Below are 18,277 nucleotides of genomic sequence, written 5' to 3' on the forward strand. Positions count from 1 at the left end.
AAAAGGGCTAGATTGAAAAAATTGTATGGTGTCTACAGAAAATATATCTATAACATAGAAGTAGATGTAGCTGTGATTATTAAGTAAAGTAAGTTTTCCTGTAAAAGTGATAAAGACACATTCTTCATATGGCAAAATGATTCAGATCACAAGGAAAATATAACAATTCTAAATTTGTATGCGCCCAATAATAAGCCCTCAAAATTATACAAAAAAAGAGAAAAAAATTAAAGGAGAAATTAGTTGGCAATTTGATAAGATAAAAACGTATGTTGCCATCACTTATTCAGAATTTAATGAAGACCCTAGCTATAAGGTAACTCCAGAAAATAAAATACATAATAATTTGAAAGTAAGAGCAAACCTTATAATATTTCAGATGAATACTTCCATCTAAAGTCTAAATTACTAGAATTTAAGAGTGAGTTCAGTAAGGCATTGCTGGTAACAAGTACAATTTACACGGCTAATTTGTATTTCTATGAGTTAAAAAGTTTTAAAAATGTTTTAAAAGGCATTTATAATGAAGTAAAAAACTGTTCAAATGCCTAGGAATAAGTTCAATAAAATATGTTAAGAAATTCTATACAGAAACCTGTAATCATTATTGAGAGAAAATAAAGAAGCTCTAAATAAATGGTAAGCTATACCATGGTCATGATTCATTATTGAAATGTCAATAGATCTACATAATCAATGCAATTTCAATTAAAAAAACAGTTTTGCCCTAGCTGGTTTGGCTTGGTGGATAGAGCATCGGCCTGCAGACTGAAGGGTCACCGGTTCGATTCCAGTCAAGGGCACATGCCTGGGTTGTGGGCACGATCCCCAGTGTGGGGCATGCAGGAGGCAGAAATTAATGATTCTCTCTCAACATTGATGTTTCTATCACTCTCTCCCTCTTCCTTCCTCTCTGAAATCAATAAAAATATATTTTTAAAAAACAGTTTTTATTTGTTTTGTATTTGGTGAAACATGGCAAGTGATTCTAATACTATGTAACAAGGTAAAAGGCCGAGAATATCCAAGACAATCTGGAAGAATCAGATGACATACTTAATAGAATAACAACTTATTCTAAAGCTGCGGAAATAAGATAAACTGGATTCTTGTGCAACGATGGTTAGAAATGGAACAAAACGGAGAGCCCAGAAATAGGAACCCTGCTTTCTGATGAGCATCATCCCAGTTTGCTCAAAACAGCCTGTTTAAGTCTCTTGTTCTACAGCAATAATTAGCAATGCCCTCTTTTACTCTCAAAATCTAATCAATTTGAATAATAAATCCTATGAACATCATATTTCTGACAAATGTGGTACTTCAAAGTTGGAAGTGAAGGGAGGAAATTTTCAATAAATTGTTCTGGAACCTTTGGGAACCATATGGAAAAATATTAAAGTTGATTTCTGCATTAAACCAATCAGATGGATAGTAGACTTAATTGTGAAAGCAAAACAATAAAGCTTTTAGAAGAAAATATAAAAATATATCATCATGTATTTGTGGAGAGAATGATTTCTTAGCAGGACACACACACACACACACACACACATTTTTGTTAGATTTGTTCCTAAACATTTGACATTTTTTATGTAAATTGAATTTAAAAAATTGTAAGAACTTCAGTTCTGCAGAACAGATCATGAAGAGAAGGAAAGGCAAGCTTCAGGACAGTCGAGGTAGAACAGCCCCCAAGGAAGAGTGACACCTGAGACAATGTCCCCAAAGGCAGGACTGCCATTCTAGAGCATTTCCCACTTTGTTATTTCCCAGGAGTGAACCCTGAGACAAAAGATACCTACTAAAAAGGGCTCAAATTAGAAAAACAACAACAAAAGGAGCAAACAAGCGAGGAGCAGAGCAGAGCTGTCTACCTACAGGGAGAGGGCTGCCTGGCCCTTGCAGCTGTGCTCACTTCACAGAGTGCTGTGTCACAATAAAGCTTCCTTCTTCACTTCACCCAAATCGGAGATAGCTATTGCCGTTGACTTGGCACCAATGCCCGTCAGATGACACAGGCTACCACTAAAAAATGCATATGGAAGGCAGCCAGACTGTGTGTAGTCACACTTTGGGAGAACTGGTTTCCAAATATTTTCAGATTTTTTATATACCAGAATCACAGCCTCAGGTTACCTACTAGGTGTACCAGTTAATAATGCAGATCTTTTTCAATAGGTGGAGTTACACATATGTTGATATATATGCAATTTGATATGTATGCTATTTTGTTGTATTGAAAGCGAGGTTCAAAACTTCATATGTCAAATTTGCTGAACGTGTTAACATCATAGATATTTTTAAGCTTAAAAATATCAAATTTTGTGCCAAAAAAAGAGCATTTGTGGGGAGTCTTAATTCATTACTTTATTTTGAAGAAAAAGTTATCATACACTTCGGGAAGCTTATGGTGAACATGTTCCATCTCAAGATACTTGTGAATGCTGGTTTAAATGTTTTAAAAGTGATGATTTCGATTTGAAAGACAAAGAACTTCCAGGTCAACCGAAAAAGTTTGAAGACCAACAATTGCAAACATTATTGGAAACTCAAAAACAACTTGCAGAAAGATTAAATGTTGCTCAACAAACAAATTCTGATCATTCACATGCAATGGCAAAGATTTTGCAGCGGTTCTCAACCTGTGGGTCGTGAAAAATGAAAATTCATCCTGCATATCAGATATTTACATTTCGATTCATAACAGTAGCAAAATTACAGTTATGAAGTGGCAACAAAAATAATTTTATGGTTGGGGGTCACCACAACATGAGGAACTGTATTAAAGAGTCATGGCATTAGGAAGGTTGAGAACCAATTTAAAGGAAAGAAAATGGGAGCCACATCAACTGAACGAAAGACAAATGAAAAACCGAAAAGTCATCAGTAAAATGTTGCTTCAATGGCACGAAAGAAAGTCTTTTTAGCATCAAATTGAGACTGGCGATGAAAAGTGGATTTATTTTGAGATTCCCAAATGTACAAAATCATGGGTTGATCCAAGTCAAACATCAACATTGACTGCAAGGACAAATCGCTTAGGAAAGAAGACAATGCTCTGCCTTTGGTGGGATCAGGAAGGTGTGGTGTATTATGAGCTTCTAAAACCAGGTGAAACCATTAATACTGATCGCTACCAACAAAAAATAATCAATTTGAACCACACTTTGTTCCTGAAATGACCAGAATGGGCCAGAAGACACGGCAAAGTAATTTTGCTTCATGATAACGCACCATCACACATTTCAAAACCAGTTAAAGACACATTAAAAGATCATGCCTGGGGAATATTAACCCACCCACCATATTCACCAGACCTTGCTCCCTCAGATTACCACTTGTTCTGATCAATGGCACATCCACTTTCTGAACAGCACTTCAAAACATATGAAGAAGTGAAAAATTAGATCTCTGAATGGTTTGCCTCAATACAAGATGAGTTCTATTGGGATGGTATCCACAAATTACCTGAAAGATGGGGGAAACGTGTAGCTAGTGATGGACATTACTTTGAATAAAGCACTTTTGATGTTTCTCTTGAAATTATGGTGTTTTATTTCATTATAAAATCTGCATTATTAACTGATACAGATCCCTAGAAATCGGAAGCATTCGACATCACACCACATGGGACCTGGGAAGCACCCAGTCTGCCTGGAGGCACACAGGGGTGAAGGCGAAGCCTTCTGGAATTCTTGCAAGAAGGAATAGGCAATCAAAACAACAATGCGGTACCATCTCACACCTGTCAGAATGGCTATCATCAACAAATCAACAAACAACAAGTGCTGGTGAGGATGTGGAGAAAAACGAATCTTCATGCACTGCTAGTGGGAATGCAGACTGGTGCAGCCACTGTGGAGAACAGTATGGAGTTTCCTCAAAAACTAAAAATGAAACTCCCATTTGACCCAGTGATCCCACTTCTAGGAATATATCCCAAGAAAACTAGGAACATCAATCAGAAAGGATATGTCCACCCCTATGTTCATAGCAGCACAATTCACCATAGCTAAGATTTGGAAACAGCATAAGTGCCCATCAATAGATGAGTGGATTAAAAAACTGTGGTACATCTACACAATGGAATACAAAAGCTGGCTACAAAAGCAGTCTCTAGTTTTAGTCAGTTTGGCTCAGTGGATAGAGCATTGGCCTAAGACTGAAGGGTCCAAGGTTCCATCTGGTCAAGGTCATATACCCAGGTTGCTGGCTCAACCCCCAGTAGGGGGCATGCTGGAGGCAGCTGATCCATGATTCTCTCTCATCACTGATGTTTCTCTCTATCTCTCTCCCTCTCCTTTCCTCTCAGAAATCAATAAAAATATTTTTTTTTAAAAGAGTATCTAGTGAATTGGCACCTTTGAGGGGGTAGTTTCAGGTAGGGGGACTATTGTCTTGGCCTGTAAGAGTTTGATAAAGGAGATATTTGAGAGTGTGATCACTGAAGTTATATCAAAGGTACACTCACAGGGGCATAAGGGGCGGGGGCATTCTCTATCTCTAGGAATTAGCGCTGGTAGAAGCACTCTCTCCAGGATCAAGGCCCCGACTACCAGAGCATAAACAACACAGAAAACAAGAAAATACAGTCAGTACAATCCCCTTGGTCCCCAAAGTGAACACTCCCCTTACTTCAAACCTCAGGGGTTAGTTCTGCCTGTTGTTGAACTTTTATAACCAAACCACACAGCTTTCTGTGTCTGTTCTTTCATTCAACAGTGCAGCTGTGAGATGTAACCATGTTGCTGTGCATTGCTGTAGTTTGCTCATTTTTATTACTGTATATTATTCTTCTGTATTTATTAGTCAGTTCTTCTACTGATGGGCATTTATGTGGTTTCCAAATGCGGATCTAGTACAAAGCATGTTGCTATGAACATTCTTGTACATGTCTGCAGGTGCACGTGCTCACACACATTTCACTCTGGGGGAACATTCATGGATGGGAGCGCGGGTAAGCATGTGCTCATTTGGTAGATATACCAAACACCGTACCTTCCTGAGTGTGTAAGTATCTCTGAGCTTTTATTGTGGCCATTTATATTTTAAATTCACAAGGAGAACACTCCAATGTTATTTGACAGAACAGTTACTTTGCCTCCACACTAGAGAGTAAATGAATGGATTGATTCATGTATAATGATCAATTTTCTCTGAACCTTATATACAGTATACACATTGACTTAGGAAATGGCTTTCTTTTCTATTTATCCAGATTGCTAACTCCAGGTAAGCACAAATACAACATGGAAGGAGGAAAAATGAAATTCAGAAAACTTTTTTCTTCAATTAATGTGTCTCAGATTTTACTTTAACAACTTCTCAGAGCAGCCTCTCTTTCCTGACTTTCTCACATTGACCTCTTTGAAGAAGCCAGTGAGTGGTGCTCTGGTTCTGTGAGAAATGGTGCAGAGCTTACCAGATCTGATCAAACCCCTTGAATTTAGCAATAAGTGGCTTTCAATAAGTGTTGGTTTCTTTATTTAATAAACTGTAAATCAGTCTAATATCTTCATTATTAAACACTTCTTGCTTTAAAAAAAAATCTATGGAGAATATTTTTGTCACTCACTATTGCACCTTCCTTGACCCTTTTCATGATAAACAGGTTCCCAGAGTAAAAAACAAACAAAAATCTACAATCCCTTTCACGCTGTATTATCCATACTAACACACACACACACACACACACACACACACACACACACAGTGGGACTTTTTCTTTGTTGCTGTTTCATGTTGAGATTTGTAAGAAAACAGGGGACAAGTTTCATGAATGCAGAATTATTTGAGACCGTCAACCACTATAAATTTTGGTGAAGTTACATTCCCAGACATTTAAAGTGGGAAACAAACAAACGACCCACAGAAATAGTGGTGTAGCCATCACTGTGGGAAGAATACTGGGGCTAAATTCATTTTGGTTTTAAAGATTGTGACATCAAGGCTGTTTGGACCTGGGGACCCTGAGAAAGAAGATTCCTACCAAGAAGGACTCCTGCTGGCTAAATAGACTCAAATTTATAAGACAGACCCATGCAGCCATTGCTATGGAAGGAGGAGGGGAGGAGGCTCACCAGGAGGGCACTTCAAGGAGAAGACTGCACTGAACTGCCTGCCTGCACTGTGTTGCTGCAACTGAGCCAGCCCTTAGAAAGGAGTCCCGAGAATGTGTTTCAATCTTTAAGACTGAGGCTTTCCCCATTCAATTGGAACTGTGCACTCCTATCCTTATCAGCATTTTCACTAACCAATCAGAGCAACTCCATTCCGACCAATCAGGACAGGCTTTCTGGAGCAATGAAACTTTGAGGACTAGGAGTCTTTCTTTGTGTGAGGATGGACTAGTCAGAGACCAGGGGTGAGGACTTCTCTCTATTTAAGCCAGCTTCTTTCTGGCTCTGGGAGCACACTTTCTCTTTCCACTCAAGATTGTTCCTGGAGAAACAGGAAGAGGGAGATGGGAATGGAGCAGGTGGAGCAGACCAGAGCAGAGCTGGCTAGCCAGAGAGGGCCACCTTGCCACCCGCTGCTTCATGCTAGTAACTGAGCTGTATCACAATTTAACTGTTTGCCCTGAATGAAGTTTCCTTCTTCACTGCACCCTAAATTGGGGATTCCTGGTGGCATTGCACTGGCACCAATGACCATCAGCTGACAGGACTGTTTTATCTTATACAGGAGGTCCCTCCCCACCGCACAAAACTAAAACTAAAACTAAAACACAGAAAAACAAAACCAATTTTGAGTATATAGATGAGATTCAGAAGGGCTCGTTTGCCCTGTAAGAGGTGATACATTATGTCATCTCAGTGATTCACACTTAGGCAAGAACTAGGACATCAGGTCCTTGCCAGACATCTGAGTTCGCCCAGACTCGAAAAGGTGCTCATCTCCTGAGTAATCCTCCTTCATCTAGGATTCTACTGCCAGTGCCCAGACTCCTGCTGTGCGGGCCCTGCTGCCCCACCCTATTCCTTCTGCAGCTCTGCCACCGCACCCTGCCTCAGCCCCACCCTTCTCTCCCCCTAAACCCCACCCCTTTCCTCCTCCTGCAGGCCAATAGCTGCACCAACCTCAGGGATGTGTTTGCACTGCAGGCATCAACAGATCCTGAGCCCCTCCCAGGCTGCACCCATCTCAGGGACTATATAAGGGCTGTGCATGAGGCTGCAGCACCTTCAGATCCATAGCCCCTCCCAGGAGCAGCCAGCAAAGGGTGAGATCTGGGCACCAGGCCCATTAGGGAAGTGGGACTGAGCCAGTGGGGCTCCCAGGGCTGGGATTTGCCAGCTGCCTACTTCTGGCTCCGCCCTGGCCATTAGTGGCCTGGGTACCTATAGCTCCTGCCCTTTCCCTGGGATGGCTGCCTGCACCTCTGGGTTTGCTACCTACACTGCTCATCTGAGTGGGAGCAACACTGGAAAAATCCTCCAACCAACACCCTAATGCGAGGAGGGGGGTTGGCAAGAGGGCCAGCTGGCCTGTGATGGACTGGACTAATCCTTTGGTCTGAAGCCAGAACCAAGCCTTAGATCATAATATTTTTATTCCATTCTCAACTCCCTGCCTCCCTGAGCAGTTTGTGACAGTTTTTAGGCAGCCCAGGGGGGTATAGCTTTTCAATGCTGAAGAGAGAGGGAGGGATGAAGGGAGGAAGGGAGGGAGGAAGGGAGAAAAAAGGGAGGGAGGGAGGGGAGACCAATGTGATCCTAGAGGTTACTTTTCAATAACAACTGTGATAATTCAATGTATTACTGACAGGGGAGCAGCTGGCACCACTGTTATTCTTCCTTGCCCATCGCTGTGGAAACAAGCTCTGAGAGGAGGCAGGATTGGTAAGCAGGCTTCTGAGCTGAGGTGGAGGGCCAGTCACCTGCACCTGAGGGGTGGGTGTCAGAGAGGATGCTTGTCCCCTGCTCCTGGTGAGCTGCACCCCGACCCTAAGGCCTGTGCTGGGTTTTCAAACTCTCACATCCTATAGCAGCCTCAGGACTTGGGACACTTCACCTCTCTAAACGTTAGCAACTGAATCTTGGAAATGAGGAAAATCGACCACTTTGCTGAAATTTGCTTTAATGCAGAGTAGGTAGCTATGATTTTCTAATAGAAAATTATCATTTCAGGTAAAGGGTGGGAACTGTGTGTGCTCCCCAGCTGAGTAGGAAAGGCCCAGTGCTGGCTGCTGAGTCTGCAAGTCAGAGCCCTCTCGGCTCCCTGGGTCCTGGCCCTGGGTCGCTGATGGATCCTTGTCCAGTTCCCACCTGTGTGCTCATGAGACAGTGCCCTTGCCCTCCTGAGAAAAGAAAAGGAAGTACAAGTTTCTGGGTGTTTCAGGGCGAGGAAGACATGGAGAGATGTCATTGCCATATTTGCTGGTGTGCTAGGCCTCTGTCCTGTGTTGTAGCCTCACCATGGAGCCGCTGAGCTTGGCCAACACCCGGTTCGCAGTGGACCTCTTCCGCACCCTGAAGGACAACAACCCCTCTGGGAACATCTTCATCTCCCCCATGAGCATTTCCTCAGCGCTGGCCATGGTCTTTCTGGGGGCCCGAGGCACTACCGAGGCACAGATGTCCAAGGTCAGCAGAAACTAACAAAAGGAGTCTGGGTTCCCTGAAAGTCCCTCCTAAAAACGTGTGCCTTTGAGCTCTTACAGGGAGTTTTAAACACTGTACTTGTGTGTTCCACAACTACACACGATGAGGCCAGGCTTTCAGAAAAGCCCCAAGAGCAGTTCATTTATATGCAAGTTTTCACTCATGATTGAGTTTTTACTGAGCACATACTATGTGCCAGGCACTGTTTTTTGTTTGGTTGAGGAAACTGTGGTGAAGAAAGCTATGAAAGCCCTAATTCTCTTGCCATCTACAAATCTTTGAAGGCATCTCCTCTCACTTCAGATTTTTTAGTGTTTGCTTTGCATGTAACCCGCTACTCATTAATAGATGCCTGCTATGTTACCTTTCCGCACAAATTAACACAGGTTATGGAGGAAGTTGGCGGTGCTGCCTTTTTGAGGGAACAGGAGATCATGCGGTTATATTGTGGAGACCTAGTCATGTGCCTGGAACAAGTGCCTGTGTGGGTAGGGGGGCCTGAAGCAGAGGAAAGAAGTGAGGTGTGGTGGCTGCAGGAACAGGGCCAAGCCCTCGGTGGTATGGCAGGTCTCTGTTACAGGGAGAAGAAGCAGTAATGCCTGGCCTTCCACCTGGCCTTCATGGGTTTGAGGTGTACCACTGTGCTGTGTGGTCTTTGCTGAATTCTGAGAGGGGAACTCCCGCTCTCCTTGAAGTAGGGGAAAGTTTACAAGGTGCCAGTAACTGGGGAAGGTCCTTCTTTGGATTCAAGTTTATCCGTCTGTTCTAGCTGCAAATAGTTTATTTGCACACTAGAGCCCGGTGCACAAAACTCGTGCACTGGAGGGTTGTAGGGTGGGGGTTGTCCCTCAACCCAGCCTGTATCCTCTCCAATCTGGGACCCCTCAGGGAATGTCCAAATCCTGGGTTAGGCCCAATCCCACAGGGACAATCCCTCTCACAATCAGAGACTGCTGCCTCCCAACCACTAGCCTTCTTTCCTACCTGATTTCGTCTAACAGCTTCTGCCTCCCAGACTGATCAATTCCTAACTGCTTCCCAGCCAGCTTGATTACCACCCACTGCCCTCCCCTGTGGGCTCAATCGCCCCAACTGCACTCCTGTTCAGGCCTGGTCTCCCCGCAACTGCCCTCCCCTGCTGACCTGGTCACCCCTAACTCCCCTCCCCTGCCAGTCGTATCATTCCCAACTTCCCTCCCCTGCTGGCCAGTACGCCCCCTACTACCCTCCCTTGCAGGCCATATTGTGACCACATGAGCATAGGAATCTTGTGACTACTTGGGTGTGGCCTACTTGTGCAAGGGCATGATGGCCAATTTGCATACTACCTCTTTATTATATTGAAATTTATGAAAATCAGTGGTCTTTACAGCTCCAGACATGAAAGCATTTTTATATTTCAAAAACAAACTTTTAATTTTATCCCCTGGTAATATTAGTCAGTTGTTTCCTGCAGGGCAAAGTCAGCTTCTATTTTGAGGTTTATCAGGGGACTGTATTACCTCAGCAAAAAGTCGTTTTAAGTTTTCTCCTGATTTTCTATTAAAGCAGATCTATCATAGCAACTGTGCAAACATTTCGTATCTTGGTGTGTAACTGGACTTTCTACATTGTGTAGGTTTATTCTTTGTGTGTTGAAATAAGGATTCAGCCCAGGACTTATAAGACCAAAAAGGGATTCTTGATTTGTAACATGGAAATTAAACTTTTGCTGAATGTTGACTTTATAGACGTTATTTATAAGTTACTGATGCTGATAGTGTAGTTTAAAAACCCTTCAATTCTGTAATAGCTTTGTGCTCCCACATAGAAGATGATTCTTAATTTTACTGTTTATTTCTGAGAACTTTCAGTAAAACTCTATTTGATACATAATTTATATATGAATATTCCAGTTATGATTTTCTCTGGAGAAAAAGCAGACTTAGATAAATATTTTACCTATTAACCACTTTACACTCATGGGACTATAATTATAAAAAATGATATAAAAAGAGCTTCTAATGTCATTATGTCTCAAAAAGCTATAAATTTTAGATTTTCTAGTCTTTTATTCTCCAATGAAAGTTTAATAAAGTATTGGGCTGGGAATTATTGATAATTAATAATAAAAGCATTAATTTAATTTGATAGAAGCAAATGTCAAGGAATCCGTTTCAAAATAAATGGCTATAGAAAGAATGTTTCCTCTATTTTAGACTCTTCACTTAGATGCTGTTAAAGAGATTCATTCAAGTTTTCAGAGTCTGAATGCTGATATCAACAAGCACGGAGCTCCCTATATTCTCAAACTTGCTAATAGGTTATATGGAGAGAAAACCTATGAGTTCCTCCCGGTGAGTACTTTACATTCACATGCTAAAACTGACTAAACAGTGCAGATATTTTCCAGCACAATCAAGTCACAGAACTCAGTTTTCATTTTTATAAACATTCAGAAAAAAATACAGAATTTAAACAGATGGCAGTATCCCCATTAAGGATCTGATTTCATTTGATAATCTTCACAGGAAAAGACTGACCCTGGCTGTTTACTAAAGCAAGAGTGAATTCCATAATTCACTTCAAAGAACAACCAGTATATACTTATTTATGAAAATGTTAGACAAAGATCAGAAAAGAATTGGTAAATTTTATGTGACACCAAAACTACTGAACTGTACACTTAAAATGTGTTATGTGTTTTGTGTTTTTTACCGTAATGAAAAAAGTGTAAGGGTTAGAATTTTTCTGTTACAATGAAATTTATGTTTTTTAGGACAATTTCTATTGCTTTTGAGGATTTTAGAAATCCATTTCTGTATGTAGTAGGACTTATTTGTGTTTTGGGTTTATTTTACCATTTTTTGTCTTAAACAGGAGTTCTTAGCTTCAACCAAGGAAATGTATGGTGCTGAACTGGCCAGTGTAGATTTTCAGCGAGTCTCTGAAGATGCAAGAAAGGTGGTAAACGAGTGGGTCAAAGGGCAGACTGAAGGTAAGAGAGTGGGCCGAATGTAGGCATTCGTTACACACTGGCTCTTCTTTTTCTCCTTCCACTTTTCCTGCCTGCAGATGATTCCCTGCCCTTTTCCTCTGCCCTCATCCTTTTACTGGTGGTAAACTCTGCCAATGCCCAGTGCCTGACAGCTCTTTTTAAAAATATATATATTTTATTGATTTTTTACAGAGAGGAAGGGAGAGGGATAGAGAGTTAGAAACATCGATGAGCGAGAAACATCGATCAGCTGCCTCCTGCACTACCTCCTACTGGGGATGTGCCCCCAACCAAGGTACATGCCCTTGACCGGAATCGAACCTGGGACCTTTCAGTCCACAGGCTGATGCTCTATCCTCTGAGCCAAACCAGTTAGGGCATCCCAAACAGTTTTAAATGTGGAAATATTAGCTACTTCAGGCTTTCACTGAAGTAGCAGTTAAATATTTTCCCCATAAATTCACAAAACCACATTTTAAAATTAAAAGTGACATTGAATGTAGGATAAAAAAGATAAAGCTTTGAGGAAAATCCACCCTGGCTCAGATTATGGAAAAGAATCTAATCTAATAAAAGACAAATAGCGTAATTAACTGTACCTCCAACACGCTTCCCATTGGCTAATCAGGGCAATATGCAAATTAACTGCCAAACAAGATGGCGGCCTGCAGCCAGGCAGCTGAAGCGAACAGGACCCTTGCTTGCTCCAGTGATGGAGGAAGCCAAGGTTCCCCGCCTGCCGCAGCCTGGCTCTGAGCTGCACTCTAAGAAACAATGTTGCAATTATAGAAGCTAAACAAACCCCAGATACATGCTTTCAGCAGCTGAGACCTCAGAGCTTGGCTGCAACAGTGTTTCAATTATAGAAGCCAAACAAACCCCAGATACCTGCTTTCAGCAGCTGAGGCCTCAAGCTGGAGCTGGCCTCAGAGCTAAAACCGGCTCTCAGCTCCAGTGACAGCCATAGAAGGTAAATAAATCCCAGAATAAAAAAAAAAAAGAAAACAAGGAGAGGTTAGGAGCTTCAGTTGCCCGCCAGCCTGAAAACGGCCCTCAGCCCCTCATCCAGGCTGGCCAGGCAATTCAGTGGGGACCCCCACCCTAAAGGGTGTGTTGCCAGCCTGAAAACAGCCATCAGCCCCTCACCCAGACTGGCCAGGCACCCCAGTGAGGACCCGACCCTGAAGGGGGTGTGACCAGCTGCAAACAGCCATCAGCCCCTCACCCAGGCTGGCCAGGCACCCAAGCGGTATGCCCACCCTGATCTGGGACACCCTTCAGGGCAAACCAGGCGGCCCCCACCCGTACACTAGGTCTCTATACTATATTGTAAAAGGGTAATATGCAAACTGACCCTAACAGCAGAAAGACTAGGAATGACTGCTCACTATGACACACACTGACCACCAGGGGGCAGATGCTCAATGCAGGAGCTGCCCTCTGGTGGTCAGGGTGCTCCCACATCGGGGAGCTCTGCTCAGCCACAAGCCAGGCTGACGGCTGCCAGTACAGCGTTGGTGGTTGGAGCCTCTCCTGGCTCCTCAGCAGCTCTAAGGATGTCCGACTGCAGCTTAGGCCTGCTCCCTGCTGGCAAGAGAACATCCCCCGAGGGCTGCTGGGCTACCAGAGGGATGTCTTATTGCCATCTTAGGCCCAATCCCCCGGGGAGCAAGCCTAAGCCAGAAAGTGGTCATCCCCCGAGGGGTCCCAGACTGTGAGAGGGCACAGGCCAGGCTGAGGGACCAGACCTGAGTGCACAAATTTTTGTGCACTGGGCCTCTAGTCCTATATAATAAAAGCCTAATATGCTAAGTGTCAGGTTATCTGGTAGGTTGTCTGTTCAGCCAATCAGAGGGCAATATACTAATGATATGCTAAGGCAACTCAACCGCTCGCTATGACGTGCACTGTTCACCAGGGGGAAGACAGTCAACCAGTCAACCAGTCCCTATGATGTGCACTGACCACCAGGGGATAGACACTCCAACCAGTAGGTTAGCTTGCTGCTGGGGTGTGGCCAATCGGGACTGAGCGATAAGGGCCGGACATGTCCTGGCACTCTCCCATGGTCCCTTCCTGGCTGGCCAACCTCCCACATCACTCCTGGCCGCAATCATGCACCAGTGGGGTCCCTTGCCCTGGCCTACACCCTCTCACAATCTGGGACCACTCAGGGAATGTCAGAGAGCCACTCTAAGCCCTACCTGGCTCAACCCAGGAGCTTCCCCTTGGTGGTCAGTGCACTCCAACAGGGGGAATGCCACTCAGCCAGAAGCCAGGCTCAAAGCTGGCGAGCACAGAAGTGGTATCAGGAGCCTTTCCCGCCTCTCAGCAGTGATAGGGTTGTCTGACTGATGACTTAGGCCCATTCTGCACCGAAGGTCAGTGGTCCCTAAGCCACCAGTCAGACTTAACCCGAGGGCTCCCAGACTATGAGAGGATGCAGGCCAGGCTGAGGGTCCCCCTCACCCCCGCCCCACCGAGCGCACAAATTTCATGCACTAGAAAACTAGTCTATAATAATAAAAGCATAATATGTAATTAGACTGGGCGCCTTCTAGACGACCTTCAGGATGAAGCTGTGGTGGCGGTGGCTGTGCCCCTGGCACAAATTTCATGCATCGGGCCTCTAATATTCTCATATTTGTGACACAAACTGCTGTGGCCATAAGTATTTTGGCAAATGTCTTGTCCAAGCTGTCAGGGATGGCTCCATCTCATCTGTTTCTCCACCAACACCCTCTCTAACCTTGTGAACATCTGAATCAATGCATCTACCCAACACCTGTCTCCCATCCAAGGCATTCTTCATGGCCATGCCGCAGTCACAAGGGAACTACTGTTTCAGAGGAGTAACTGTCTTAGCCTTCGGATATGTGTTAAATTTTTTCTATGAGAGCAGCTTCCACTTGGAGGCTTTGAAAAAGTGACTTATTTAACAACTAGAAGCCCGGTGTATGAAATAGGTGCATGGGGTATGGTCCCTCAGCCTGGCCTGTACCTTCTTCAATTCAAGACCCCTCGATGGATATCTGACTGCGGGTTTAGGTGAGATCCCTGCAGCATTCTGACATGCTTCCTGCAATCCAGGACTACTGGCTCCTAACTGCTCACCTACCTACTGGCCTGATTGCCCTAACTACTGTTCCCAGCCACCTCATCCCCCTAACTGCTCTCCCCTGCCTGCCTGATCCCAGTAAATGCTCTCCCTTGCCAGCTGGATTCAACTAACTGAACTCCCCTGCTGGCCTGATTCCCATAACTGCTGTGCCCTGCTGGCCTAAGCTCCCTAACTGCTCTCCCCTGCCGGCCTAATCCCCCTATCTTCCCCCAACCCCCCCGCCATCCTGAGCCCACTAACTGCTCTCTCCTTCTGTCCTGATCACCTAACTGCTCTCCTCTGCTTGACTCATCACCACTAACTGCCTCTGCCTCAGCCCCGCTACTATGGTTTTGTCCCAAAGAATGTACTCAAGGTCATCTGGAAGATATTCGGTCTAATTAGATTATTACCATTTTATTAATATAGATCATTTTCATGAAAAAACATTTTTTATGCCTGCCAAAGAATAGCCATTCAGAAAAGAAGGCTCACTGTTTCTCATACAATGCAGAAAAGATTGTCCTATTTTTAGTTTTAAACCCTTTAGTTGGTTTATTTACAGTCAAAACACACTGGTACGGCTTCCCTAACTTAACACATTAATGGGTATTAAGTAAAAAGTATGAATTTGAATTGCATTTCAATGCAGTTCAAGAATGGGATGCTAATATGTGAATTTTTTTAAAAAAAATAAACTTACTTTATTTCTTTAGGGAAAATTCCTGAATTGTTGGCTGCAGGCGTGGTTGATAATATGACCAAACTTGTGCTAGTTAATGCCATCTATTTCAAAGGAAACTGGCAGAAGATATTCCGTAAAGAGGCCACAACCGATACACCGTTCAGATTGAATAAGGTGAGGTGATGTAATTATAAAATTGCTCCTTGCTCTAAGAGAATGCAGATAATAATGTGAGTGACTTGGTTTTTTCAACTGTTTAGAAAGAAACAAAAACGGTGAAAATGATGTATCAGAAGAGCACATTTCCATTTGGCTACATCGAGGACCTTAAGTGCCGGGTGCTGGAGCTGCCTTACCAAGGCTGGGACCTCAGCATGATCATCCTGCTGCCAGATGACATCGAGGATGAGGCCACGGGCCTGAAGAAGGTAACAGCTCCCACTCTCATGCTTCATGTTTCCTTCGGATAGATGTGTTCTGTCTGTGTGTATGTTGTGTGGCAGTAGGTCATCAATGTTTGCTACTCTGAAGCCCTAAGATTACCTTTACAGGGACGGTCAGTGAACAATTTTGGTGGGGACATAAGAGTCTATATTAAATGTAACATGTCAGTGGCAGCTCACAGGAATTTTCTTAAATAAACTTTAGGGAAAAGTGCAAAAAACTAGAATTCTTTTATTGAAACAAATTTATTAAAATTAAAAACCTCAAAACATTTTACTAGGTAGCTTCACCTTGTACAATGAGATCCCATTATTACACTGCTCCTTCTCATCACAATTCATATAGATTGTGAATTAAATTTCTAACAGCTATGAGGTAGAAAAGACCCATATGACACATTAGCTTGAAAGCTAAGCCTATATTCTCATATGAACTTTCTATGATGTTTCTATTTTATTTCAGTTAAAGCGAAGACATTTCTTGTCAGGCTAGGACTAGGCAAAACTGTGAAGATTATGGTTTTTCTTTAGTGTCTCTAGCCTGTTGTGTGGTTTTTCTCTACCCTCTCCCTAACCAAACTTGTTATCAGGAAGAGGTCCAATATTAATTATTGACATGTATAAAGTACCTAATAAAATCAGAATGTTCCTTCTTTTAATTGTATTTTCATATTTGTCTCTTCTCTGATTTAAAGAGAAATTCTCCAGCCTCAAAAATGAGATAATTTGCATCAGTAGAACAAGGGGAATGATGGGTCCATTCTAGTCCAATAGTAGTAGTAATATGGTAATGATAATAGCTGACATTCTTGTGGCTCTTACTAGTACTGTGTGCCAAGTGCTTTGCATACATTAAATCATTTAATGCTCACAACAATGCTGTAAGGTAGATACTATTATTAACCCTCTCCCAATTTTAGATGAGGAACTAGTCCCTTTTCTTTTTTTACCCACAAGCTAAATCTATTAGAGATTACTTCAGCACAGTGAGTACACAAAAAACCACAGTGATCAGTAGGGTTCAGGATAGAAGAAATAGAAGAAAACTTTTTAATTTTGCGTTGCACCAATGAACCAGTTAAAATAATAACAGCCATCTTGGCCTACCACAGTAATCCAGTGTGGTAGGGGTGTAGGAAAGCCTGGGTGGATGGATGGTTGGGTGGGTGGATGGATGGGTAGTTGAAGCCTCTGATGTCCAAAGTCCCTGTTACTTGGGCCCTTGATGGCTTGGACCACAGCTCTGATCTATTCTCACCAATTGCTGAAAAGCAATGAAATCCTACAAATGGAATCTATTTTGGCAAAAAACATAAAGGAAACTGATTAGGAACTGATAACATGAATCCATTCATGTAAATAATGTGAATAGCTTACGTGAAATAGTTCTCACCTCTTCTTTTGCCCTTTCTCATTTCAGATCGAAGAACAATTGACTCTGGAAAAACTGCATGAGTGGACCAAACCTATGAATCTCAGATCCTTTGAAGTCAACGTGCACCTGCCCAGGTTCAAGCTGGAAGAGAGCTACAACCTCAACTCTCACCTGACCAGTCTGGGTATAGAGGATCTCTTTAATAGCAAGGCTGATCTGTCAGGCATGTCAAGAGACAGAGGTCTTTTTATATCAAAAATTATCCACAAGTCTTTTGTGGAAGTTAACGAGGTGGGCACAGAGGCAGCAGCTGCCACAGCCCTAATTTTAAAGGGTTGCTCGCTTATGCCAGAAACTGTTGAAAATTTTGTGGCCGACCATCCATTCATTTTTTTCATTCGACACAATCCCTCAACTAACATCCTGTTCTTAGGCAGACTTTCTTCCCCTTAGAGACTGTGGAAACACAAGGTCAAGCTCAGAGCTGTATCACTGGCCCTTTCAAAAATATATGAAAATTATATATCTTCTACAATAAATCTATCACCCCCCAAAAATCTGTAACTTCCTTTGTAATGTCCACTCTGTTGGCTGTTGACACCGATTAACTTTGGCAGACGTACCTGTTTTCCTTTCTTTATATTGCAAAATTGAGTGATTGCTTTTGAATGCATCAATCAGATATGTAGACTCTTGACAGTATAGTAAACTAAGAAACTGCTATACTCTCTTGAAAGCCATGAGAAAAATTATAGAACTGTAATTCGTTTCACAGATAGACTTCTGGAAGCTATGACAGAGAGACAGTCATTGTTGAAGGGAGGCTTAAAAACAGACATTCAATTGAAATATAGGAGAGCAGCCCAATTAAGGGTTGGATTATGAAGATAAATTTGCCTTGGCCAGGGTTTCTGACCCTTTGTTCTACAGGATTAGTCTTCTATTATAGTACCTCTGACTTAAAACGATTAAAGAGCTTATTATCCTTTATCTACCTGGTTTGTAGTTTGTTTGGGATCACAAGGAGTGAAGAAGTAAGTGTCTTGCCTTAAAAGATGCCATGAAACTACAACAGAGAAGTGAAGTAGGAGAGA

The 18,277-nt window shown here is 42.8% G+C and overlaps 2 protein-coding genes across 2 annotated transcripts in view; both read left to right on the plus strand.

The window, feature by feature from the left end:
- The first annotated feature begins 7,772 nt into the window (after nt 1-7,772).
- On the plus strand, nt 7,773-18,173 carry LOC139003676 (leukocyte elastase inhibitor-like). The gene is made up of 7 exons (XM_070405821.1): nt 7,773-7,841; nt 8,411-8,585; nt 10,802-10,939; nt 11,463-11,580; nt 15,397-15,539; nt 15,626-15,793; nt 17,229-18,173. The coding sequence occupies exons 2-7, from the start codon at nt 8,418-8,420 to the stop codon at nt 17,634-17,636; spliced, it is 1,143 nt and encodes a 380-aa protein (XP_070261922.1). The 5' UTR covers nt 7,773-7,841; nt 8,411-8,417; the 3' UTR covers nt 17,637-18,173.
- The window catches only part of LOC139003677 (leukocyte elastase inhibitor-like), a 43,195-nt gene continuing 32,740 nt past the window's right edge, over nt 7,823-18,277 (plus strand). The window contains exon 1 of the mRNA XM_070405823.1: nt 7,823-7,841. The gene's annotated coding sequence lies outside the window, so the exon portion shown is untranslated. The remainder of the gene's footprint in view (nt 7,842-18,277) is intronic.

Source organism: Myotis yumanensis, unplaced genomic scaffold (genome assembly GCF_028538775.1).
Source record: "Myotis yumanensis isolate MYYU_CA2020_CCGP unplaced genomic scaffold, mMyoYum1.0.hap1 SCAF_2, whole genome shotgun sequence".
NCBI lineage: Eukaryota > Metazoa > Chordata > Mammalia > Chiroptera > Vespertilionidae > Myotis > Myotis yumanensis.

Bases quoted from the DNA above. Each gene is read 5' to 3' on its own strand.
- LOC139003676 (XM_070405821.1), top strand. From the start codon at position 8,418: ATGGAGCCGCTGAGCTTGGCCAACACCCGGTTCGCAGTGGACCTCTTC. The intron at 8,586-10,801 runs GTCAGCAGAAAC...CCTCTATTTTAG, and splicing joins CCGAGGCACAGATGTCCAAG to ACTCTTCACTTAGATGCTGT. The intron at 11,581-15,396 runs GTAAGAGAGTGG...TTATTTCTTTAG, and splicing joins GGTCAAAGGGCAGACTGAAG to GGAAAATTCCTGAATTGTTG.